The 19,243-nt window shown below is 36.3% G+C and overlaps 1 protein-coding gene across 2 annotated transcripts; it reads left to right on the forward strand.

The window, feature by feature from the left end:
* The first annotated feature begins 709 nt into the window (after positions 1-709).
* On the forward strand, positions 710-16,442 carry LOC146484478 (uncharacterized). Of its 2 annotated transcripts, XM_085104555.1 has the most exons (11): positions 710-855; positions 5,836-5,898; positions 6,353-6,482; positions 9,662-9,716; positions 10,669-10,716; positions 11,696-11,876; positions 12,715-12,998; positions 13,121-13,156; positions 14,074-14,136; positions 14,941-15,066; positions 15,527-16,442. In XM_085104555.1, the coding sequence occupies exons 1-11, from the start codon at positions 813-815 to the stop codon at positions 16,301-16,303; spliced, it is 1,806 nt and encodes a 601-aa protein (XP_084960681.1). In that variant the 5' UTR covers positions 710-812; the 3' UTR covers positions 16,304-16,442. The 2 variants fall into 2 exon arrangements, with proteins under 2 accessions (XP_084960681.1, XP_084960682.1); XM_085104556.1 differs by lacking the exons at positions 710-855; positions 5,836-5,898; positions 6,353-6,482 and adding an exon at positions 9,401-9,493.
* Positions 16,443-19,243: the final 2,801 nt, after the last annotated feature.

Below are 19,243 nucleotides of genomic sequence, written 5' to 3' on the forward strand. Positions count from 1 at the left end.
TTCTCATCGTTTTTGGGAAACAAGTGTGAGTACGTCATACTTTAATGACTTTGTCGCTTCTTTGTCTCCCCTCACTTCCGGTTGTTTTTCCGTTAAAGTAAAATTGACTCTTGGCTTATTTTATGAGTTTTCATACGAATGGCTCCCATCCAGAGTTAATACTTTTCCCTTGGGAATGAATAAGTTTTTTAAAAAGCGATCTTTCACGTTTTTAATTAAGATTGACTTGGGAAAACAAAGAACAAGCGGAGATGAAGTGAAATGGCTTCCGCGCACTTCCGGTTGTCCTTTCAAGCGGGATTAACGTCTTCCTTCCCTGTAAATTCCTACCAGCCTACGAACTGGACATAACACAGCTACCTTGGTTCAAATAGAATTTTTTCTCGTATTAGGAACGATAAATTCGCCCAGTTCTTTCTCTTACATTCCGTTTAAGGTATAACGGTTTTTAACATATACACTTAATCACCAAAATATAGTGTCGATCGCTCAATTAACGCCGGTACCTGGAAATTAAATCATTTAGCACGTGCATTATAGCAATTAAAAGAAGTATCAGAGACATTATTTATTTTCTTTTGCGCTGTTTATCTGAGAAAATTTATCGTGTTTGCATTTCCGCCATTGCGAAGCCGCCGACTCCGAAGTGAATAAGCATTGTTATTTCGACCAATCAAAACCCTTTATTAACTGACCTTCGCAAGGTCCCGGATAACAACAGGAAACGGCTACGAAAAAAACTGATTGATATTGATCGAAATGGTCTAAATTTGATCCAATTTATCCGGCAGTTTGAACTTGTTTGAAGAAACATGGCTGAAATAGACGAGTCTGCGAGGCCTTCTGTGCGCCAAGGTAAGAATTTGCAGTAACAATTAACGAAATCGTGACTAGAAATCTTGAATACTCCGCGTGACTTTGGTTGATCGTTGGGCCTACCTTGTTCAGGCTCGTTACTGTAGCTGTAATTTTCGTTTTCATTACAAAGTTAAAGAAAGAGTATAGGAACTGAAGAATCTCGCTGAAGATGTCTATATAAATTGACCAACTGAAGATGTTAGTCCTGTTTTGAAGCCTCACTCCAGTTATCTGAAGTGAGAGGAAACATTTTCGAAGTCGAAAGCTTGCCTTCCCTCCGCACGTAAAACTTTCACAGGTTTCATGATCTCCCGTTATTAATTCTGTCAAATCGGCATATTCTACATGACGGGTTGTTGCTCGTGGTTTCTTTGTTGGCAAACTTTACCTGCTGTCGCTGGTATGACTTCATTAAAATGAATGTTTCGACAGTTGAGGGGCGGTAGAGTATAAAAGCACAGTTGTGGTACGACAGCGGCCCGTTTGAACTTTCCAGTATTTTCTGGTTTCTAAAAATCTTACACCGCGAAACGGTGATTGAAATAAACTTTGCTCGAGTAGCTCTCAGACGCTAGAGGTGTGCCCCACCTTGGAAATTGATAAAAATGTGTTTTTACGTAAGAAGCGAGCAGAAGTGATCTCGAATGTCAGTTGTGCATGGTCGCCATTTTGTGTCGCCCACCGTGAACAAAAATTTCATCGCCTCCTCGCTCGCTGGTTAATCCCCTTTGTTTTACAAATTACATCTGGATTATGGCTGAACTCACAGAAGCTAGGCAAGCAGGCTTCAGTTTCGCCAGGAATTTAGAAAGTAAAACGTTTCAAGAAAGAACTAATCTTCCTGTCTAAGGTTAAGCTTAAGCTTATCCTTCTTGGAAAGTGAGAAAATTTTATCAGCTTATGTTTTCGTGTAAAATCTTCTCCTATAAATGGTTAAGCTGGTACAGTACAATGATTAATTCTTATGTCCAAAGAATAGTGTATCTGAATTGATATTTTCTGAAGTTTCTGCTTTCGGTATAGTTATTAAATGTGGTACAATTTTATCCCCTGATGATAACAACGAAGTTTGTTAAAGAACGCTCGGTAAGAAGTTCTATGAGTTAAGACAGAAGCATGTGTTAGTAGAATCCTTGTGATAATTAAGTTCTTAGCTGAGCCATACAATATAATGCGACATTTAAAGCCCAGAAAAATGTCTTATTGAAAAAAACTAATTTATCATAATTTTGAAAGCCTAATTTCATTTCAATTGTTATGTAGCTAGTAATTACTATAAACTTTTATACTTATGCACTAAATTAGTAGGGTAAAGAGTTACAAATTTGATGGTTACAATTTACTGTCAAATCTAACTAAAATGTAAACAAATGTTTGATTCAAATTTTTTATTTACCTCAAATAGCAAAATATTTAATTTTATGTTCTAGATCACAGCTTTTTAATTAAGTAAATTTATAACATAAAAATATTTTACTGGCTTGCAACAACAATAATTTATTATCTGTCTATACCACAATTGTTCTTTTATTCTTTTGAGGTCATCTGAAAACCGTGAGAAAATTAGATTCCAGATTTTAGTTGCAAATGTGATCTCAGTATGAGGTCTGGACCAACCTGTGATGAGAACAAAGAAAATACTTACTGAGTGATTGAGCAAGTTTTTAAAACATTTTAGAAGCCTTTCTAAAAACATGATATGAAATTACACCTCTCATTACTTCCTTTTTGCTAAATCTCTGTTCACAGCTGATCTCTAAAGATACAAGGATTATTCTTTTTGATGTTTACTTTTAATTAATCATTAACACATTGTAAAACTGGAGTTGTAAAAATGAAAACAATACTCTGGACTCTACAAAACAAAATGGCATTGTAGAAGCTTGCATTGTCTTAGACACAAAGGTTTTTTTGTCAGCTTGAGTTTTTGTTGAACAGTTGAGACAGCTACAACACGAAGGATAACGTGATGTTCCTGTGTGTTGCTCTAATCAAATGTTTACAATGAGTGACAGTAATGTGATATTGAAGAGCTCTTGTATTGCTGTAGTGGTTTGTGAGTGGGAAGGGTATGGTAAGTGATCTTGTACTACTATAAGGTAAACAGAGTTTGCTGGCTTTGAATGACAGTGGCAGATATAATGCAAACAGTGTACCCTTTAGCATATCTGATCTTGTATATCTGTTGGCCTGTTTATGCAGATAATCTCATTTAAATCTTCTACGAAACTATAAACTCCATCTGAGTTGCACCAAGAACCAAGTTAATATTGCAAGTACTTTTACAGTGTTGCAGTTTTCCTGTATACATCACCATTAGTATTAGGGAAAGTTAATATTGTATCAATTGCATTAATGTTAAATATCCATTATTTACATAGACTCCTTAAGTCCTCATATCAATACGTAAACATTTTAGTGCGATCTGCATCCCTTTCGTTTTTGTACTGACTGCCTAAGGTGTGACTTTTTAAGTGATCAGTTCTTCAATTCTCATTGCCTTAAAGCTAATAATTACCCTTTTTGCGAGCTATGACAAATTCCAATCACCTTGCACCTTCTGCACCTTTATTTGCACAATTGAATATCCTAGATATTTTTAAAGTGAATTTCCTTTTTATTGCAAAATTTATGTTTTCCTATCACCAACGTTTGCTGCCTTTGCCCTTTTTAAATTTATTTCCAACTGGTGGTCAAATTCATAATTATGATACTAGAACCTCAGCTCATTTTCAACCTCACACCTGCCGAACTAATATCAAGCAATTTACTATACTCTATAGAGGGCCAAAAATATGGAATGCTTTGCCATTATCAATTACGTCTTCCCCTAGTCTATCCACCTTCAAATGAAAGCTTCTTGATTTCGTCAGTTAATTGCATGAAACGTCCGACTCTGTTATGTCTTTATAGTCTTACCACCGTATGTTAAAAAATCTCAATACAATGTCTTTACTGGTCTTAAAGTCCTAACATATCTCCGAGGAGACCTCTCAGTATAAGCCCGGGGGTTTCTTGAGGTCTCCTCGCCACTTCTTACTTCTTCTTCTACTATTATTATTTACTCTAAACTTATGTACAATCCTAGTCTATTATTCATTGTAACTTTCTATGTTTGTATGTCGTGGTGAATAAATAAATAAATAAATAAATAAATAAAAAAAACTGTATGTTAAGGAGAAAAAGAAACAAAACAAAGGTTTTAACTGCTCTTGATTAAAATGTCATTAAGAGACCTACATAATAATTTTATTAAATCCTAAAATTATTCTTCTGCACACTTCAATAAGAGCAGATTTGGGCAGGAGTTCTAGTTTGGCTGTATTTACCAAGAGTGTTGACTCTAGTACATGGAGCTTGCAACTGCTGAATTTACAGAGTATACATGTAGAACAGTTTATGATTGAGTCTAAAGAAAAAAACTAAAATAATTGCACCAGTCAATCACAACAGATGTAAACAACACAATGAACCATCATATTTTGAAGCAAATGTACATGTAACTGGCATCAAGTGTGAACAAGACAGGATTAGTTTTGGTTTGGGTTCCCAGCGGTTGAGAAAATTGTGCAAACTTTGCCAAGCATGAAACGCAAGAGAATTGGGGGCTGGGGCCTTCTCCTGCCCCCACCCCAATCCTCTTGCATCTCATTTTGCTCCCCACTCGCGCTGTATCCTCTTGTGGCTGACCAAATAGAGAGTTTACTCGCAAGCTACTGTTAGGAGATCAGGAAACTCATCTCAGACAGACTCTTTGTTTGTTCAAAGGATGGCCATAGTGAAAATTGCTACCAAACTTATTGTAAATAGAAGACAATAAAAATGGGACGTGTAAATGGCTGGAGTTGTGGGATGAGGTTGTATAAGGCCATGTTACCGTAAAAAAATATGGCTTCCCTGTCAGTGACAGAAGCACTATTATCATTTTTAATTTCTAGTTTCAGTCTCAACAAAAAAACCCATCCTGACTTTCTCATCTAAATGTGTGAATTTAAGACTCTTCCATCTCAGGCAAGTTTTCTGTCTGATTTTTGTGTTGTCACTATTAGATGGGCAAATGAACAGTTAAATTTGAGATGGAAGACTTGTCCTTTACTGGATTCATATGATGAGTTCCCAGTGTTAGATGGTGCTCGGTTTCTTAGGGGGTGTTTACATGATACTGGCCCGACTTTCATTCCGGTACGAGTTCACTCCAGTTCCCTCTTGTGGCTCTTTGTTCGTTTACATGATGCAAGCACAAAATCTCATACCAGAGCGAGTCATACTGGCGTGAGTTCACCCCGGTAACTGTACCGGGGCAAGATTTTCATTCCGGTACGAAAACTCATTCCGATGTCATGTAAATGCAGTAGGGCTGTTCGCTCCAGCATGAAATCACTCTCCTGGGAATCTGGAAAGGTAGCACATGCGCATTCTTCAACATCCAATCTAATATGGCGTCACTTGGGCGTCACAATCACATTTGTCAACATGAAGTGTCCATTCATGTAAACACAGGTATGAAATCACAATGTCATACCCGTACCAGTATCAAACTCGCACCGGGGCGAGTTTTCACATGTAAACACCCCCTAATTATGAATGTGGCAAATCAAGAAACCGATTCTTGCAATTAAGGCAGTTCTGTGAGCTTCTAGTCATATCTACATGTACATAACACAACACTCAATTCTGATTGTTTTAGCATGTATGTTTGCTAATAATATTGATGTGTGATTGCGTGTGTGTCCAGTAAAAGTTGTCTAATTTTGGATACTCACACTGCCCAATTACTGCTCAATCAAGTGTATGGACTCAAATAGATTCTTTTTCTTTTTCTTTTTTTTTTTTGTTGCTTCCGCATTACCTGTGAAACTGACAGAATTTATTCATAACATAAATGAACAGAGTAAACCACCACAGAGGATCTCTGGGTGGGGGATGGAAATTACAGTGTGCGGTATAAGATTTAATTTCAAGTGTTTTTGTTTTCAGTTTGCCAAGATTTTATGACGCGTGAAGATGGAGCCTTGGCACATCAACTGCAGGAAGAAGAATGTAATTATAAAATCAGATGTCTTATTTTCTTTTAGCATTAAGTTTCAAGTTTTTGCACTTGTATGACTTGTATGCCTTGGAGAACTTTGTGCTTGCACACATAATTATTAAACGTTTGCCTTAGTTTTCAAAGTACAGTATGATGCAGTTATGCACATTTCTCTCCTATTTTACTCACGTCCTGTAATCTTCTCCTCTAGGTTTCTATTTCAGTTCCTGTTCTTTACACTAGGGTCCCACTTACCCTCATCTCATGCCTTCTAACACCAATAAAGCTGAGCCTCAGCTACACATGCTGAGACAAGGCATTGAAAACACAACTTAGGGAATTTTAAAAATTCTCCTTGATTAATTTTTATTTCCCCTTCCCTTCTTTCAATAAATGACAGTTCTGGGTCAAAAAATTGTTCTGTGATATTCAAATTCAAATATCCGTCTCATCTTTTTCCTTAAGTTGGCAATCACTACATCAGAAATCGCAGTGAAAGGAAAACTGTCCGTGAGGATGTTAAAGCTGCCAAAGTAACGTATTTGGAAGAAGTAAAAAATGCTCGACTCCTTCCTGATGGCGAGGTGCACAACATGTAAGTTATGCTTTTGTTGCTCTGTATTATTCAGTGTATATTAAACTGTATACAATGCCTAAAATGTTTCCCCCCCAAAACTAATTAACTTTAGTTAATAATTCAAGGCTCAGTGGAACAAAGGGCATATTTTTATTTAAATAAAGAAGACGATGATGAGGATGATCAAATAATAATAATAATAACTTGTACACTGTATTTGCCCTCGGTGAGTATTGATAGCACAAGATGCTAGTGGGCCGAGCATTAAACTTCACAAAAAATAATTCTAATTCAAATTGAACATACAACTGTAACATGTTTAAAAATTCAAACTGGTAGGAGGCAGACCAGCTGGTTATTTTACAAACAATGCCGCGGAGTTGAACTCATGGCTACATGTACTAAGATTAAAGAAACAACTCCAGCAAGCAGTCAGAGCGGGACTTGAACCTGAGACCTACAGATCTCAAGTCAGAGGCCATAACTGCAAATTGTAGTCTTTCATTAACTTTTAAATGGATTGTCACCTAACGACATAAATTAATGTATTTTCAAGTTTATATGAGTGAGCTTTTAACTTTTTCCATAAAACTGGAGCAAACTGACAGAAGCAACTCACGCAAGTGAATCCTGGATGATTTCCTTTGTTCTGTTTGAACAGAAACAATGGAAATCAACCAAGCATGATGGATTCTCTTTTGTCCTAGTTTCTTTTCGTAAAAAAAAAAGTAGTAGAAAAAACTAGTAAAAAGTCATAATTATGACTTAGCTGTTGTAAATCAAATTCATGCCTTAGGGTCAAAAATGGGAAACAATTGGATTGCATAAAACTGGCTCGCTTTGCAACATAATGTTCTGTGTATGCTATTTTGCTAAAGAGGCTTACACTTTTATTTCCAAGACTCTGTGCAATGCTTTCAGTGCACTTTACTGCTTGCCAAGAAACTCAAGTGAAGGTGAATAAATTATCTGATGTGTCTTGTTCGAAGACAAAAAATAACAAATAACAGCTGTAAAAAAATAATAATAATAAGTATAATGGAGATTCAGAAGTCATCAGCAAATTCTTTCAACTTCAATCTTAAGACCATCACATGGAAAAGAGGTGACTGTCACATGAAAAAAATGACTGTTCCTTGCACAGTGAGCATGTTATGCTTTTAAGCAAAAAATCTTTTAAATTGTGGTGTTTGATGTTTAAATGTCAACTTAATTTATGAGTCAGAGTGAATGTTATTCCTACTTCATATAAGCCAAGTTAAAATTATATCTACAAAATTAATATGAGAACTGGTTAAAACAGAAATTCACAATGACATGAAACAAAATAATGATATAACTACATGGTCATTAAAAATAAATTTATTATCTGTAAAAAAAAATTGTTTGAAATGTTCTTTGGAAGCATTTTGAGCCATAACAAAATGTACATTTAAAGGGTTTTAGACCAGAGAGGTATATAGATTTTTTTTTTTTTTTTTTTTTTTTTGCATTAAAAAAAATTGAAATTGTTCCAAATAAACCCCATGTTGGCACAGAGACTGATTGTCATGATCATGTCACATTTATTTGTAAAGCAAAATGCTAAATAAATAGGAAATAGCTTATTACTTTTCTAGAAAATGCAAGCGACATACAGACAAAAGCTACTGTAAGTTTTTCATGACAACCAGTTTCTCTGTCAAAAGAGGGCTTATTTGGAGCAATGTCCATTTTAAGGCAAGAAATTCATTATTTTGCTCCTCTCATGCCTACACCCTATATTTATTTGTTGGTTATTAGGAATGTCCATAAGCCACAGTTTATAGTTGTTCCTAAATGTGTGACAGTGGAGTGGAAAGTTCTATGGCTTGAATTACACCTGCTTTTAACTTTGAATAGCTTACATGTACTTTTAGCAAAATCTCTAGTGCAGTCTTTGCATCACACCCTATCATTAGAATCACAAAATTCTTCACTTGGAGAGCTTAATGCAACAAGGTTTTAAACGTATGATCGTTAAGTTTTTGCACCTTGCATGAATTTTGTGTGTTAAACTGCAACTTGGGACATTTAATTGAGAATATATATAATACTATGGTAATACTGGCTGGCTGACAAATGATCAACCAAGTTCGATTTCAATGTCAAGTGAGCAGGGATTTGCTCTACATGTACATGTATCTTCAGATCAGATATCTGTCTTTATATCAGTGGAAATATTTTTTAATTAATGTGCACTGAAGAACATGTTCATCTAATTCAATGCTCTTATTTCCACGCTGCTTGTGAATTTGAGCAGGTGATAAATGATATTTGATACTGACAGCGAAAGGGCTACATATTGGACTTTGTGTTTCACAAACAAAAGATATTAGACTTGGCAACTTCAAATATGATTGTGATATGTGCACTTACATGTAATTGTTATTAATGAGCCACTGCAGTTCTATTCTTAAAATTTGTTCATCACACCAAAGATACAATGTACATGTATGGAACAAAATAGTTTATAATACTACAAGAAAATTAATACAAAGTTTTATTTTATTGTCAAATATGGAAAATCTAATTACATGTAGTCATTTTGTTTTTAAATGGAAGGCATTGCTTTAGTGTGTTGGTGTATGTGTCTATGAATAAACATTATTTTTTTTTTTGTACTGATATGATCTCATTCTTTAAGAAGTGCTACTTTACACTTCAATTTTATAAATAAAGGCTACTGATTATTGAGGAGAGTTACTAGAAAGTTTAATTTGTAAGTTAAATTATTTCAAGCATTGGTTTGGATGGTTTTTATGTTATAGAAATCTAAGTACATATGTATTAAAATATGCAACAAAAGGATTGCTAAAAATAAAGTGTCTAACATTCCTGAGTAGAATCACGCAATCTAAGAAAATGCAATATAACGGAATTCCGCCAAGGAAAAAACTGAAATACCGTGCATGCCAGGAAGTTCATCAGTCGTTTATTTGATCACACGCACGTGTACATGAAGTGAAAATGAAATCTCTTGTGTGTTTTTGTAGACCAAATCCCAGATGGTGAGGGAAATTATTATAATAATTATAATTCGTTTAGTCTTCATTCTTGAAGCCGTGATGCAAATTGGCGGTTTTTAAATTTGCTGTTTGTTGTGGATAAAGTAGCATAAAACGACAAGCTAAGATTGCATGACTAATGCTGTTGAATCTTTTTATTCTTCACCTCAGGGAACAAACAGAACAATGGCTTGCCAGAGATCTTCAACAAAAACTGCAAAATGAGGTAAGTATTTTTAATTAGCAATTTGTACAGAATGAGCAAAAAAAACTACCACTTTATTCCAACTTCACGATAAAAACTGCGCTAACTGCTTCAGATCGAGTGCCTCCACGTGATGATGTCTTTTCAGCCTTATCTGCATTTTGACAAATTTGAAGCTGATACATCTATTTTTAATTGCTAGTTGTTTATGAAACTATGATCTCAGTGACTGTAGACTGAAAACTTATTTAGAACCGAATTTGTAGATTCTATGTTCGAGCTGCTAGCTCTATATACTGTATAGTTTTTGGCAACAAATATCCTAAGGATATGATTATCTATTATTGAGGCTCATGATTTTCAGTACATGTGTTAGACAGTGTAGTAGATGAAAACTTTGAAGAAGATAGTTGATGCAGCAGTTTGTTTCCCTTTGGAATGATACATACATTGTATGCACGTGTATCGGGTTCAGTGAAAGAAGGGAGTGAGTGAGGTGAATTTAGCTTGATGGAGATGGCTGATTTCACCGGCAACCAGCTTTGATTCAATGATCTTGGTTCCATGCCAGGGAATGCATGGACAGTACATGAAAACTTTAGAATTGTATGATGTTAGAATTGGATGACTGTCTGATGTTAAGTCTGGTCCGCCTAGATTAGCTCTCGCTACCTGCGGGCCAGTCTCTCTTTTTTGCTAAATTTTTGAATAAACTTGACTTGAACTTGAACTTGTCGACTTGTATTTCTACGAGGCATGCCTGGGCAGGCTGCTTCTCGAGGAATTTGATATTGTCATGACTGAATTTCTTGCTTAGTGTGATTTCCTCTATATACATTGTAGTTGCTACAAGGTTTCTTGATTAATATAATTTATGAACAGAAAAGTATGTCTTGGACCCTCAAAATTCTTAAGTTTTTATTAAGCATGTCATATTTTATTACATGATGCATGTATTGATCTTTCTCTTCAGGAAATTGAGTGTGAGAGAAAAAGAAGAGATGCAGAGACAAAAGATGAGGTGGGCACAAAGAGGAATATTATTGTTGAGCGTGTTTTAATTATGTTGGGTAAAAATTATGGACTCTAGGGTGTGCTTACCATTTACATGGAAAACCCTGATATTCCTGTTGGAAAACCAAATGGTACGCATCATTCCATTTGGAGTACTTCTGAAATTATGGGCTTCTGGTCAAAGTGATATATTTTTATTACTCCTTTGGGATTTACAGCCGATGTTCATACTTTTGCATGTTACCCATCTTCTGTTAAGACAAGCTTAATCATTTTGTATTTATGCCGAAAATTTCCATCGAGGTGGTTTGCGTAAATGGTAAGCACCCTAGTACTCATATATCATGCTTACCACATACTGCCGTATTACGAATGAGGGGAAAAAATGTAGTTGAATCAAAATAAACTACATTTTGTTTGCAGTTCACATAATGTGATAAAATAATTAACATATTTGTTCATTTTCATACATTCGCATTGATGTCATCAGTTTGTTATGAGCATCAGGAATCTGAGTTGAACCTATGATCTCCTGTACACCTTTCAGATGCTCTAATCATGACCAAGTGACAGCAAAATGTGTAGGGAACTAAATATTTTCCTTAAGAGGTATATGATTTATTCAGAGTGGGTCCTTCCTTTGAGGTGAATCGGAGGAAATGGTGATTGCAATCTCAATGCTATACATTAGTCGGTGGAATGCCCACAAGAATATTAGTAATGATCAAATAATATTGTAGCATTTCCGAGATATGTAGGTGCTAATTTAGCATTGGTTTTCATTATTGCTTCAACAAAATTTAAATTTAGCTATAGTTAGATCTGTGGAGCAATATGTGTACACAGACATTTGTTTGGTCCTTGAGCTCAGACAAAGAAATGAAATGTTAGATATTTTAATTAACACATTTTAACCCTTACTTTAAGAGCTGGTGAATGCAATTACGATTGGAGACATTAAATTCGTGATTTTTGGGTTTTTTTAGGAAATTGCAAGACAATTGCAGGAGAAGGAAACATTAAAATTGGAGCGTGCAAGACAAAGGCGATTAGAACGACAACTAAAGGAAGAACAAGAGAGCAAGATGCTTAGTGAAGCTGTTTCACAGTTGAAACAAAATGGCGAAAATCATGTGAATCATCGTGAAATGGCTGAGACTCAAACAGGTGAGATCAAAATGTCACAATTAAATTTTGACTTGTGTTCTTGGCTGCACTGAGTCTGCAACTTACTGGGTAAAAATTATAATAACAATTATGAATATGAGTGCATTTTGTGATTTTTGGGCCACTTAGGCACAAGTGGTGTTCTAAAAGTGCTCATAGGTCACAAATGACCATAAATCGCAATGCTGAAGCAGTTATAATATTCTAAACAAAATTTTGCTGCAGCTGTCGTGCTTAATGCTTCAGTGGTTTCCATAATATTCACAATTTTTATTTCAGACAGTCAATTACAATCTTGTGATGTCAGGCAAACCATGCGTGGAAATTTTGACAGTGCTCACTGTAGTGTAGAGAATATTCATGATTGATCTTAAAAGCTTACACTCACAAAATCGGGTAATTGAAACCCTAAAAAAGTGGAATTAATTCAGTAGCATTTCTCACAATCAGCCTTAATTGCTCTCATTCTGATGTGAAGATTTTTATTAATTATTGAACTGAATAGTGCCAGACTCAGCTAAAATATAATTTTTATCTGGCGTGGTAGTTCAAAAAAAATTGTTTACAGTGAAAGGGTGGCTACTTGCTTGCGCTTGAAAGATTTGCATGCTGAAGTGAAAACATTTTTATTTAATACATTTGAAGAACCAGGAAACTGACTAACAGACAGACTCTAAATGATTTGTGCTGTCAGTTTCCTCACAACAGTGTTCAATTTGCTATGGTTATTTGGGAATGTGTTTCTGATTCTTTGCTCCGTTATAGAACCCTAAGGCTAATGCTAACACAGCATTAAACACTTCAGGTTTGTAATGACGGTTCATGTCTTTGATTGCAGCGCCCCCTCAGGTGGGGTCAAAGAAAAGTCCAGTGAATACACAAGAACCAAGGCCTCATCAGAAACTTGCAGGAAGAGGAAGCAATAGCAGTAGAGGCTCTGAAAACAGTCACAGCCTGGGAGAGGGAGCTGTGGTGCAGCTACCGTGCCGTCCAGAGGGAGGGCGCTTGGAATGTGACAGGATCATTTTGGCTGATGGGACGGCAATTGATCTGTTTGATGAAAATGAGGATCAAGGTGTACGAGAGAAAGCACACAAGAGATCCAGGGAAAGACAGGATGAGGTAAGGCAGTCAACAGTTTAAACAATTCTTTGTACAGTTGTTGTTTGTGTTTGTCCCTTGGTAAATGTTTTAGGTCTGGGCTCAGTAAATTCTTAAAGTTAATTGATGTATCTCTTTGTTAGGAATTTGCAAGAAAGTTACAGGATGAAGAGAATAAGGTACACTAAATTCCATTCAACACTACATGCTTGTACCATTCCCGTGTACAACAAAATTATACCGTACAGTGTATAATATTTATTATACTTACACTGCATTTCTTTGTAATTTATGTTTTTCAAAGTGAGTATTTTGTAGAAATAACAACATGATAAGTTTTTGCATCAATTGGAAACTCCAAAAAAAAAAATGCGAGCTCCAGATGGGATTTGAACCCACGACCCTCCGTGATCGTGGAGGTTCCTGGGTTCAAATCCCATCTGGAGCTTTGGTTTTTTACCGAATTTTTTTTTTTTTTCCATGAGGCACTTATTCAGGGTAGGCCGTTATTAAACTCATTAGAATTTTTACATAAAGCATAATTATTTTTCAATGGAATAAATGTGTGGTGAATAAATGAGAATGATGTATTCTTCAATAAGTGACACAGGCACACTCAGAAAAAATCCAAGTGCTCCTATCAGGAGTGGAACCTACATATGTAAGACCTTCTGATTACTAGTTCGGATGCCCTACCATGGGCATTAAACTAGGTTCATGTCTCCTGTAGAGCTACAGGAGACTCGTGGGAGCTAAGGTCATTAAACTAGGTTCATGTCTCCTGTACAGCTCAGTGGTAGAGCATCTGAACTAGTAATCAGAAGGTCTTAGTTTCAAAACTCCTGATAGGAGCACTCAGATTTTTCCGCGAGTATCCATGTGTCACTTCTTGAAGAATACATCATTCTCATATTAACTATTTCTCTTAGAACCAAATGACAATGAAAAACTGACTGGTGGCTGACACCAGTCTCCAAACTTTGAAGGAGATGGTCCTGATACTTTTGCCATTGTGAAAAGTAGAGGCAATAATTTTTTGACAAAGGGAATGTGCTTTTGTGTATCGCTGACGTTGGTTTATTTTGTTCTTGGTTAGCTGTTAGAACAAGACCGTCAAGCTGCAAATGACAGAAGAATGGCCTTGGAATACCAGGACAGGGTACAAATAATTATTAACAATTATTTATTTACTACTTTTACAAATGTAGGAAATTCCTCTGTGTATCCCTTTCAAAATCCAGTTAGAGCAGAGCTTTGCTGCTCATACTGTACTTGGCCTCAAAACGTTTGATCGCATTTCACAAGGCTTCAAATCTCTAAAATGGCTGCCATTTTATTTGAACGATGCCGTAATGATGTTTAAATGTGTTGGTAAACTTGTCCCTGGTTGTCGTCGAGAAATTTACCTGAACACTCCAAGATGCTGTCAAACCACCGGTCAGCGGTCATTTACATACCGTGGACCTAGGCTTTGGAATGACCTCAATGCTGATATCAAGTGTACAGCTGTACAGACTGTGAAAGTTTTTAGAGCACGAATTATCAACTAAAGCTACTTTTTTCTGATTAGTTTATGACTTTTTACAATTGGTTATCCAATCTATTGTATTCCTTTTTTTTTCTTTTGTATTTTGCCATTATTTATGTGTATTTGCTACTTTAGTTATTTGCTTATCTTTGTGTATGTAACTTTGTAACTGAAAAACCCATGTATGTACTATGTATGTACTACATTTTGGAGCCGTTTAGGTTTTTCTAGTTGTTTATGCAGTTCTCTAAAAGTTATAAACTTGACAATGAAATTTACTAAGTGCCTAATTATTGTACATTTACATTTACATTTACATGTTATTTTGGTCGGTAAAATCATTAGACATCACACCAACCGTAAAAATAAATAGAATTAGTAAATGAATAAAGTACAGATATATCAATATATATATGCACTAAATACTGTTTATAGGAATTTGCCAAGGAGTTGCAGAGAAGAGAGCTTGTGAGATTACAGAAGCTCAAACGAGAAAGACAGCTGAGAAGAGCACAGACAGTTCCTGCTGAAAGCACCTCTGGGAGCACAGGGGAAATACAGGTGGGTTTGCTTTTGATGGAAGAGCCCAGTGTACAAGGAATGTAAGTGCTGATTTGGCCAAGTTGGCATCCAAATGTCTCTGAATTCACTGTAATTTGGTCTGCATACAGACTGGTTATGTGTCAGAAACATTGCTTCATGCTTATGTTTTGATTTGATCGCCCAAATTCGCCCAACAAGCTGATGACTTTTGCTTTAAAACTGAACCAACAGTTAAGTGGTGTTTGAAATGATTTCTTAAGGCTAAACAGAAGTATGTTTAGGCCTGAGTTGTGATAGCAATGCCCAGCACCGAATAAATTAAGGTTTACATGTAGTTTAGAAAAAGTTGTAATCTTCACCTTGTCACAAGCATGGGACAATTTAAATGATGGCATGTTTTGGGCGTGATTTTGACTGCATTCCTATTCATTGCACACAATTCATTCTGAATGTAGTTCTTGTCGTGATTCTTTTTCAGTCACATCAGAGACTCCCTTCTTATGAAGAGGCAGTCCACAGAGACCAGATTCCTGACCTTCTCCAAGACAAGCCCTCATTCAGACCACATCACGACGACCAAAGGGATGACTTCACTCACCGCAAATACAGTAGCCGTGAGCAATTAGGTAGCTCTCAGATGAATGGTTCATTTGAACGAGACAAGGGTGTTACCCGGATATCAAGAGCTAGTTCTCATGGTTCACATTCATCAGCAAACACATCTCTTGAAAGAGAACCACCACAGCAACAGGAATATCGACTGTCAGATTCTCCTGACCACTCACCTCTGTCATCACTAGAACGGTCGCTTGAAAGAACTGACGAATACGTCAGGCAGCTCTCTCATAGGTCATCATCAGGCTCGTCATATTCTTCCACTCATGTTCCACCTGGCCAATCCCCCCTTTCTCCTGATACCAGAGAAGCGGTCTGGGAAAGGCTTTATGAGCAAGGAGATAACATTCCGCACCACACAAGACACCAACGAGTGCTAGAAAGACGTAGTACAGTGGCAAGTTCTGAACCTTCAAACCACATCACGACAGAGTTACCTAATGGAACTGACTGTAACATCGCTGAACTTATAGATCCTACATTTAACCGAAAACCACAGAATAACAATGAGTCCAGCCCTCCAGGCACCTTACCCAGTGCTGAGACTAAACCAATGGCAATGCCCCTGATACAACCACAACGAAGACGGAGCTCAGATAAGAAGAAAAAGGAAAAAGAAAAGGAATGTAAGCAACAGTGAGGAAACAGACAGTTACTGTACATAATATTATTATGTTGCCAGAGCTTTAAGTAATGCATGAACCTTGAAGATCAAAATCAAGGAACTGGTCAAAACTACTATACTCGAACAGGACCCACCAAACCACAAAATAGATGGTGGTGTCTGCCTACACCCCCATCCTCAACCTCAAAAGATGGTGTCTTTATTGCATAGCCACCCCTTTATCCAGCAGTAAAAATGGCAATAAGATTCAAACCTCACTTGTCTTGTTTATCTAGCAATGCTGACTCTCCCAAGCTGAATATTTCTGTATCAACTCAAATTTTAAAGCCAATACAATTTTGTCAGTAATGTTTATGAGATAGGTGGTGTCTTAGATAACCCTCCTACCCCAAACAAGGTGGGTCCTCTTCAAACAAACTTGTTATGACCCGTTCCCTGAATCAATGTGTGCCTCATGTTACCTTAAATTATCTTGACAGAAGTCAAAGGAAATAAACAAATTCAAATATCATTTTTAAAGGATACAAGCCTCAATAATAGTAATGATAATGATTATTATTATCATCATTATTGTTGTTAGTATTGTGGAGTTGGTGAATGTTGATTAATGTTTAATGTATTGTGCCAGACTTGCTGTTCTGTTAAGGGCCAGTTGATGTATGCACAGCTGTTTTTTTAGCATGGAACAGTGATATAAGAAGATACTATAAATTTCCAAACCTAACAGCACTTGTCAGGTTCAGATAAAGCAGCTTTTTTAATGGTATCCATTATGTTAATGCAAATCTGACAGTCAAACTTAATATAATCATACAAAAAGTGAATTTTGGCCATTAAGGTATAAAAGAGAAATAGTTTATAAAAATGTTCAAGGAGATAGTGTTTGCAGTACTGTATACAAGGGTTTTTTATGAATTTAAATTCTGTGTCGAAACTCTCTCTTGATACACAAAACTCTAGTGTTGTGGAGTCACTACCTTCAGCGTTTGCTAAAATCATCAAAATTCATCACTACGTTTGGCTTGGGAGGAACATTCCTCTTGCTTTAATTTAGGATTTTTATGATCAAAGATCTGTAAGCAGGCGATGCGGTAATTCATTGACGACAGTTTAAATTGCAAGCATTGGTTGGTGTTTGAACTTATGGGTTCACTTCTTTTTGAAAAAAATAGCAAACAGTTGCTAGTGCATGTAATACTGCACTGCTAAATTTGTATGATGTAGTAAATTAATGAAATAGTTTTACTTTTTAATCCTCTGGGAATAGTACTGTGCTTCGACCAATCAAAAGAGATGTGAATCGTCAAAGTACAACATTTCTTCAAAAATGACAATTTAATTTTAATACCATTGTCAAAATTTTCTGTAAATGCTGTAATAAAAAAGTTCAAAAACAACCTAAATGGGCTTAGTTGTTAGACTGAATAGTGATTCTAATGGTACTACTTTAGAATGGTTTTCAATTGAGTGTGGAAAGAAGTATCACGTTTGCTTTGGTTTTGCCTCACTACGCTCTGTGATTGGTTGGCAAAACTCGCGCCACTTCTCAACCAATGAAAAGCGCCGGTTACGTGGCTTTGCTTTGAATTCTGATTGGTTCGTTGCGCCGTTTTCCTCTGTTCTGATTGGTTAGAGCAAATATCTTGATTTTAGTTTTATGACACTGACTTTTATTGCAATCAGTTACAAGATCGTTTTTGGTTTGATTTCTGTTTTCTTTGAAAAGCTATTTTGTCGTCCCTTCGTCAGAGATTATGTTAGTAAAATAACGTAAAGCAGAAGAAAAGAAAAATCGAACTAAAAGCAAATGAATCCACGAGAGAACTTTTTCTGGCGTTTGGCTCCAAAATGTATTGACAGAGCTGTAAGCAAGACTGAACTACAGTGCAAAGATGAAGTAGAAATTGTCCCAAAGAATCGAGAACAAGTGTCTTGAGGCTGTTTTTAAGAGTGATATTTTTCTGAAAGACACTTGAAACCAATGACAGTTTGTAAAATGTAATTATTAGAAGATACAAGTCTAGATCTAGAGAATTGCTTTGTAAAGTAAGGATAGGAATAGCGCTAGACCGACAAAGTTTTATTTAAAATTGTAGGGAAGCCTGACTTTAGTAAGATGTTACTAACTGCTGTTTTGCATTAAAAATGGAAATACTTCTTTTTAATTGGTGAGTTTTTGTCCTTTCGCCGTCTTCAAGCACACACAACCACTCTATATCTTCTTTTGTTGTCCCAAAACGAGGAAAGTACTTTTTCTTGAGAAATGAGACCTTTCATCAAGTCGGGAACCACCGGACCATGATGACATTCCAGAGGTTCCCATGACCCTTCTCTTCTTAACACCCGATTACTCACAGGTCACGTATGTTCAATTACTCAGTTGGCTGTTGCTTTGGTTTCGCTTTGCGACGCTCCGTGATAGGGTTAGCAAAACTCTCCACTTTCTCAACCAATAAGAAACAAACGCAAAACCAATAAGGCGTTTTCCCGCGCTTGGCGCCGGTTACATGTATTTTCCTCAACTTCTGATTGGCTCATTGAGCAGTTTACGTCTTTTGTGATTGGACCGAGTAATTACTTTGGTTTTGGTTAGTTTTTTAGTCATACTCGACTCAAAATAAATCTCTAAAAGGTTGTCAACATGAAAACAATGAAGAACTGACAGGAAAGACAGACTGGAAGATGGATTTCAAAAGGTTACGTCATTCAAATCGCGAGAACGAGAAGACATGAGCCCAGAAAGTGTCTCAGGGGACGTTTTCGGACACACTGATTCCACTGGAAGCTTTTAAAACAATATTTGTCTTCCGTCCAAAATTGGACTTTATTCCAACGAGTAGGTCCAGGATTTTTGATCAAGAATGACCACATATTGAAGTCGGTATTTTTCACTAGTTTATGTCAATAGGGATCTCCGCATGAAGTCAAACTACCTTGGAAATTATTTTTAAGTGC

The sequence above is a fragment of the Pavona decussata genome, unplaced genomic scaffold (genome assembly GCF_977016875.1).
Source record: "Pavona decussata unplaced genomic scaffold, jaPavDecu1.1 SCAFFOLD_32, whole genome shotgun sequence".
In the NCBI taxonomy this organism is placed as follows: domain Eukaryota; kingdom Metazoa; phylum Cnidaria; class Anthozoa; order Scleractinia; family Agariciidae; genus Pavona; species Pavona decussata.

Bases quoted from the DNA above. Each gene is read 5' to 3' on its own strand.
- LOC146484478 (XM_085104555.1), top strand. From the start codon at position 813: ATGGCTGAAATAGACGAGTCTGCGAGGCCTTCTGTGCGCCAAG. The intron at 5,899-6,352 runs GTAATTATAAAA...TTTTTCCTTAAG, and splicing joins TCAACTGCAGGAAGAAGAAT to TTGGCAATCACTACATCAGA. The intron at 9,717-10,668 runs GTAAGTATTTTT...CTTTCTCTTCAG, and splicing joins AACAAAAACTGCAAAATGAG to GAAATTGAGTGTGAGAGAAA.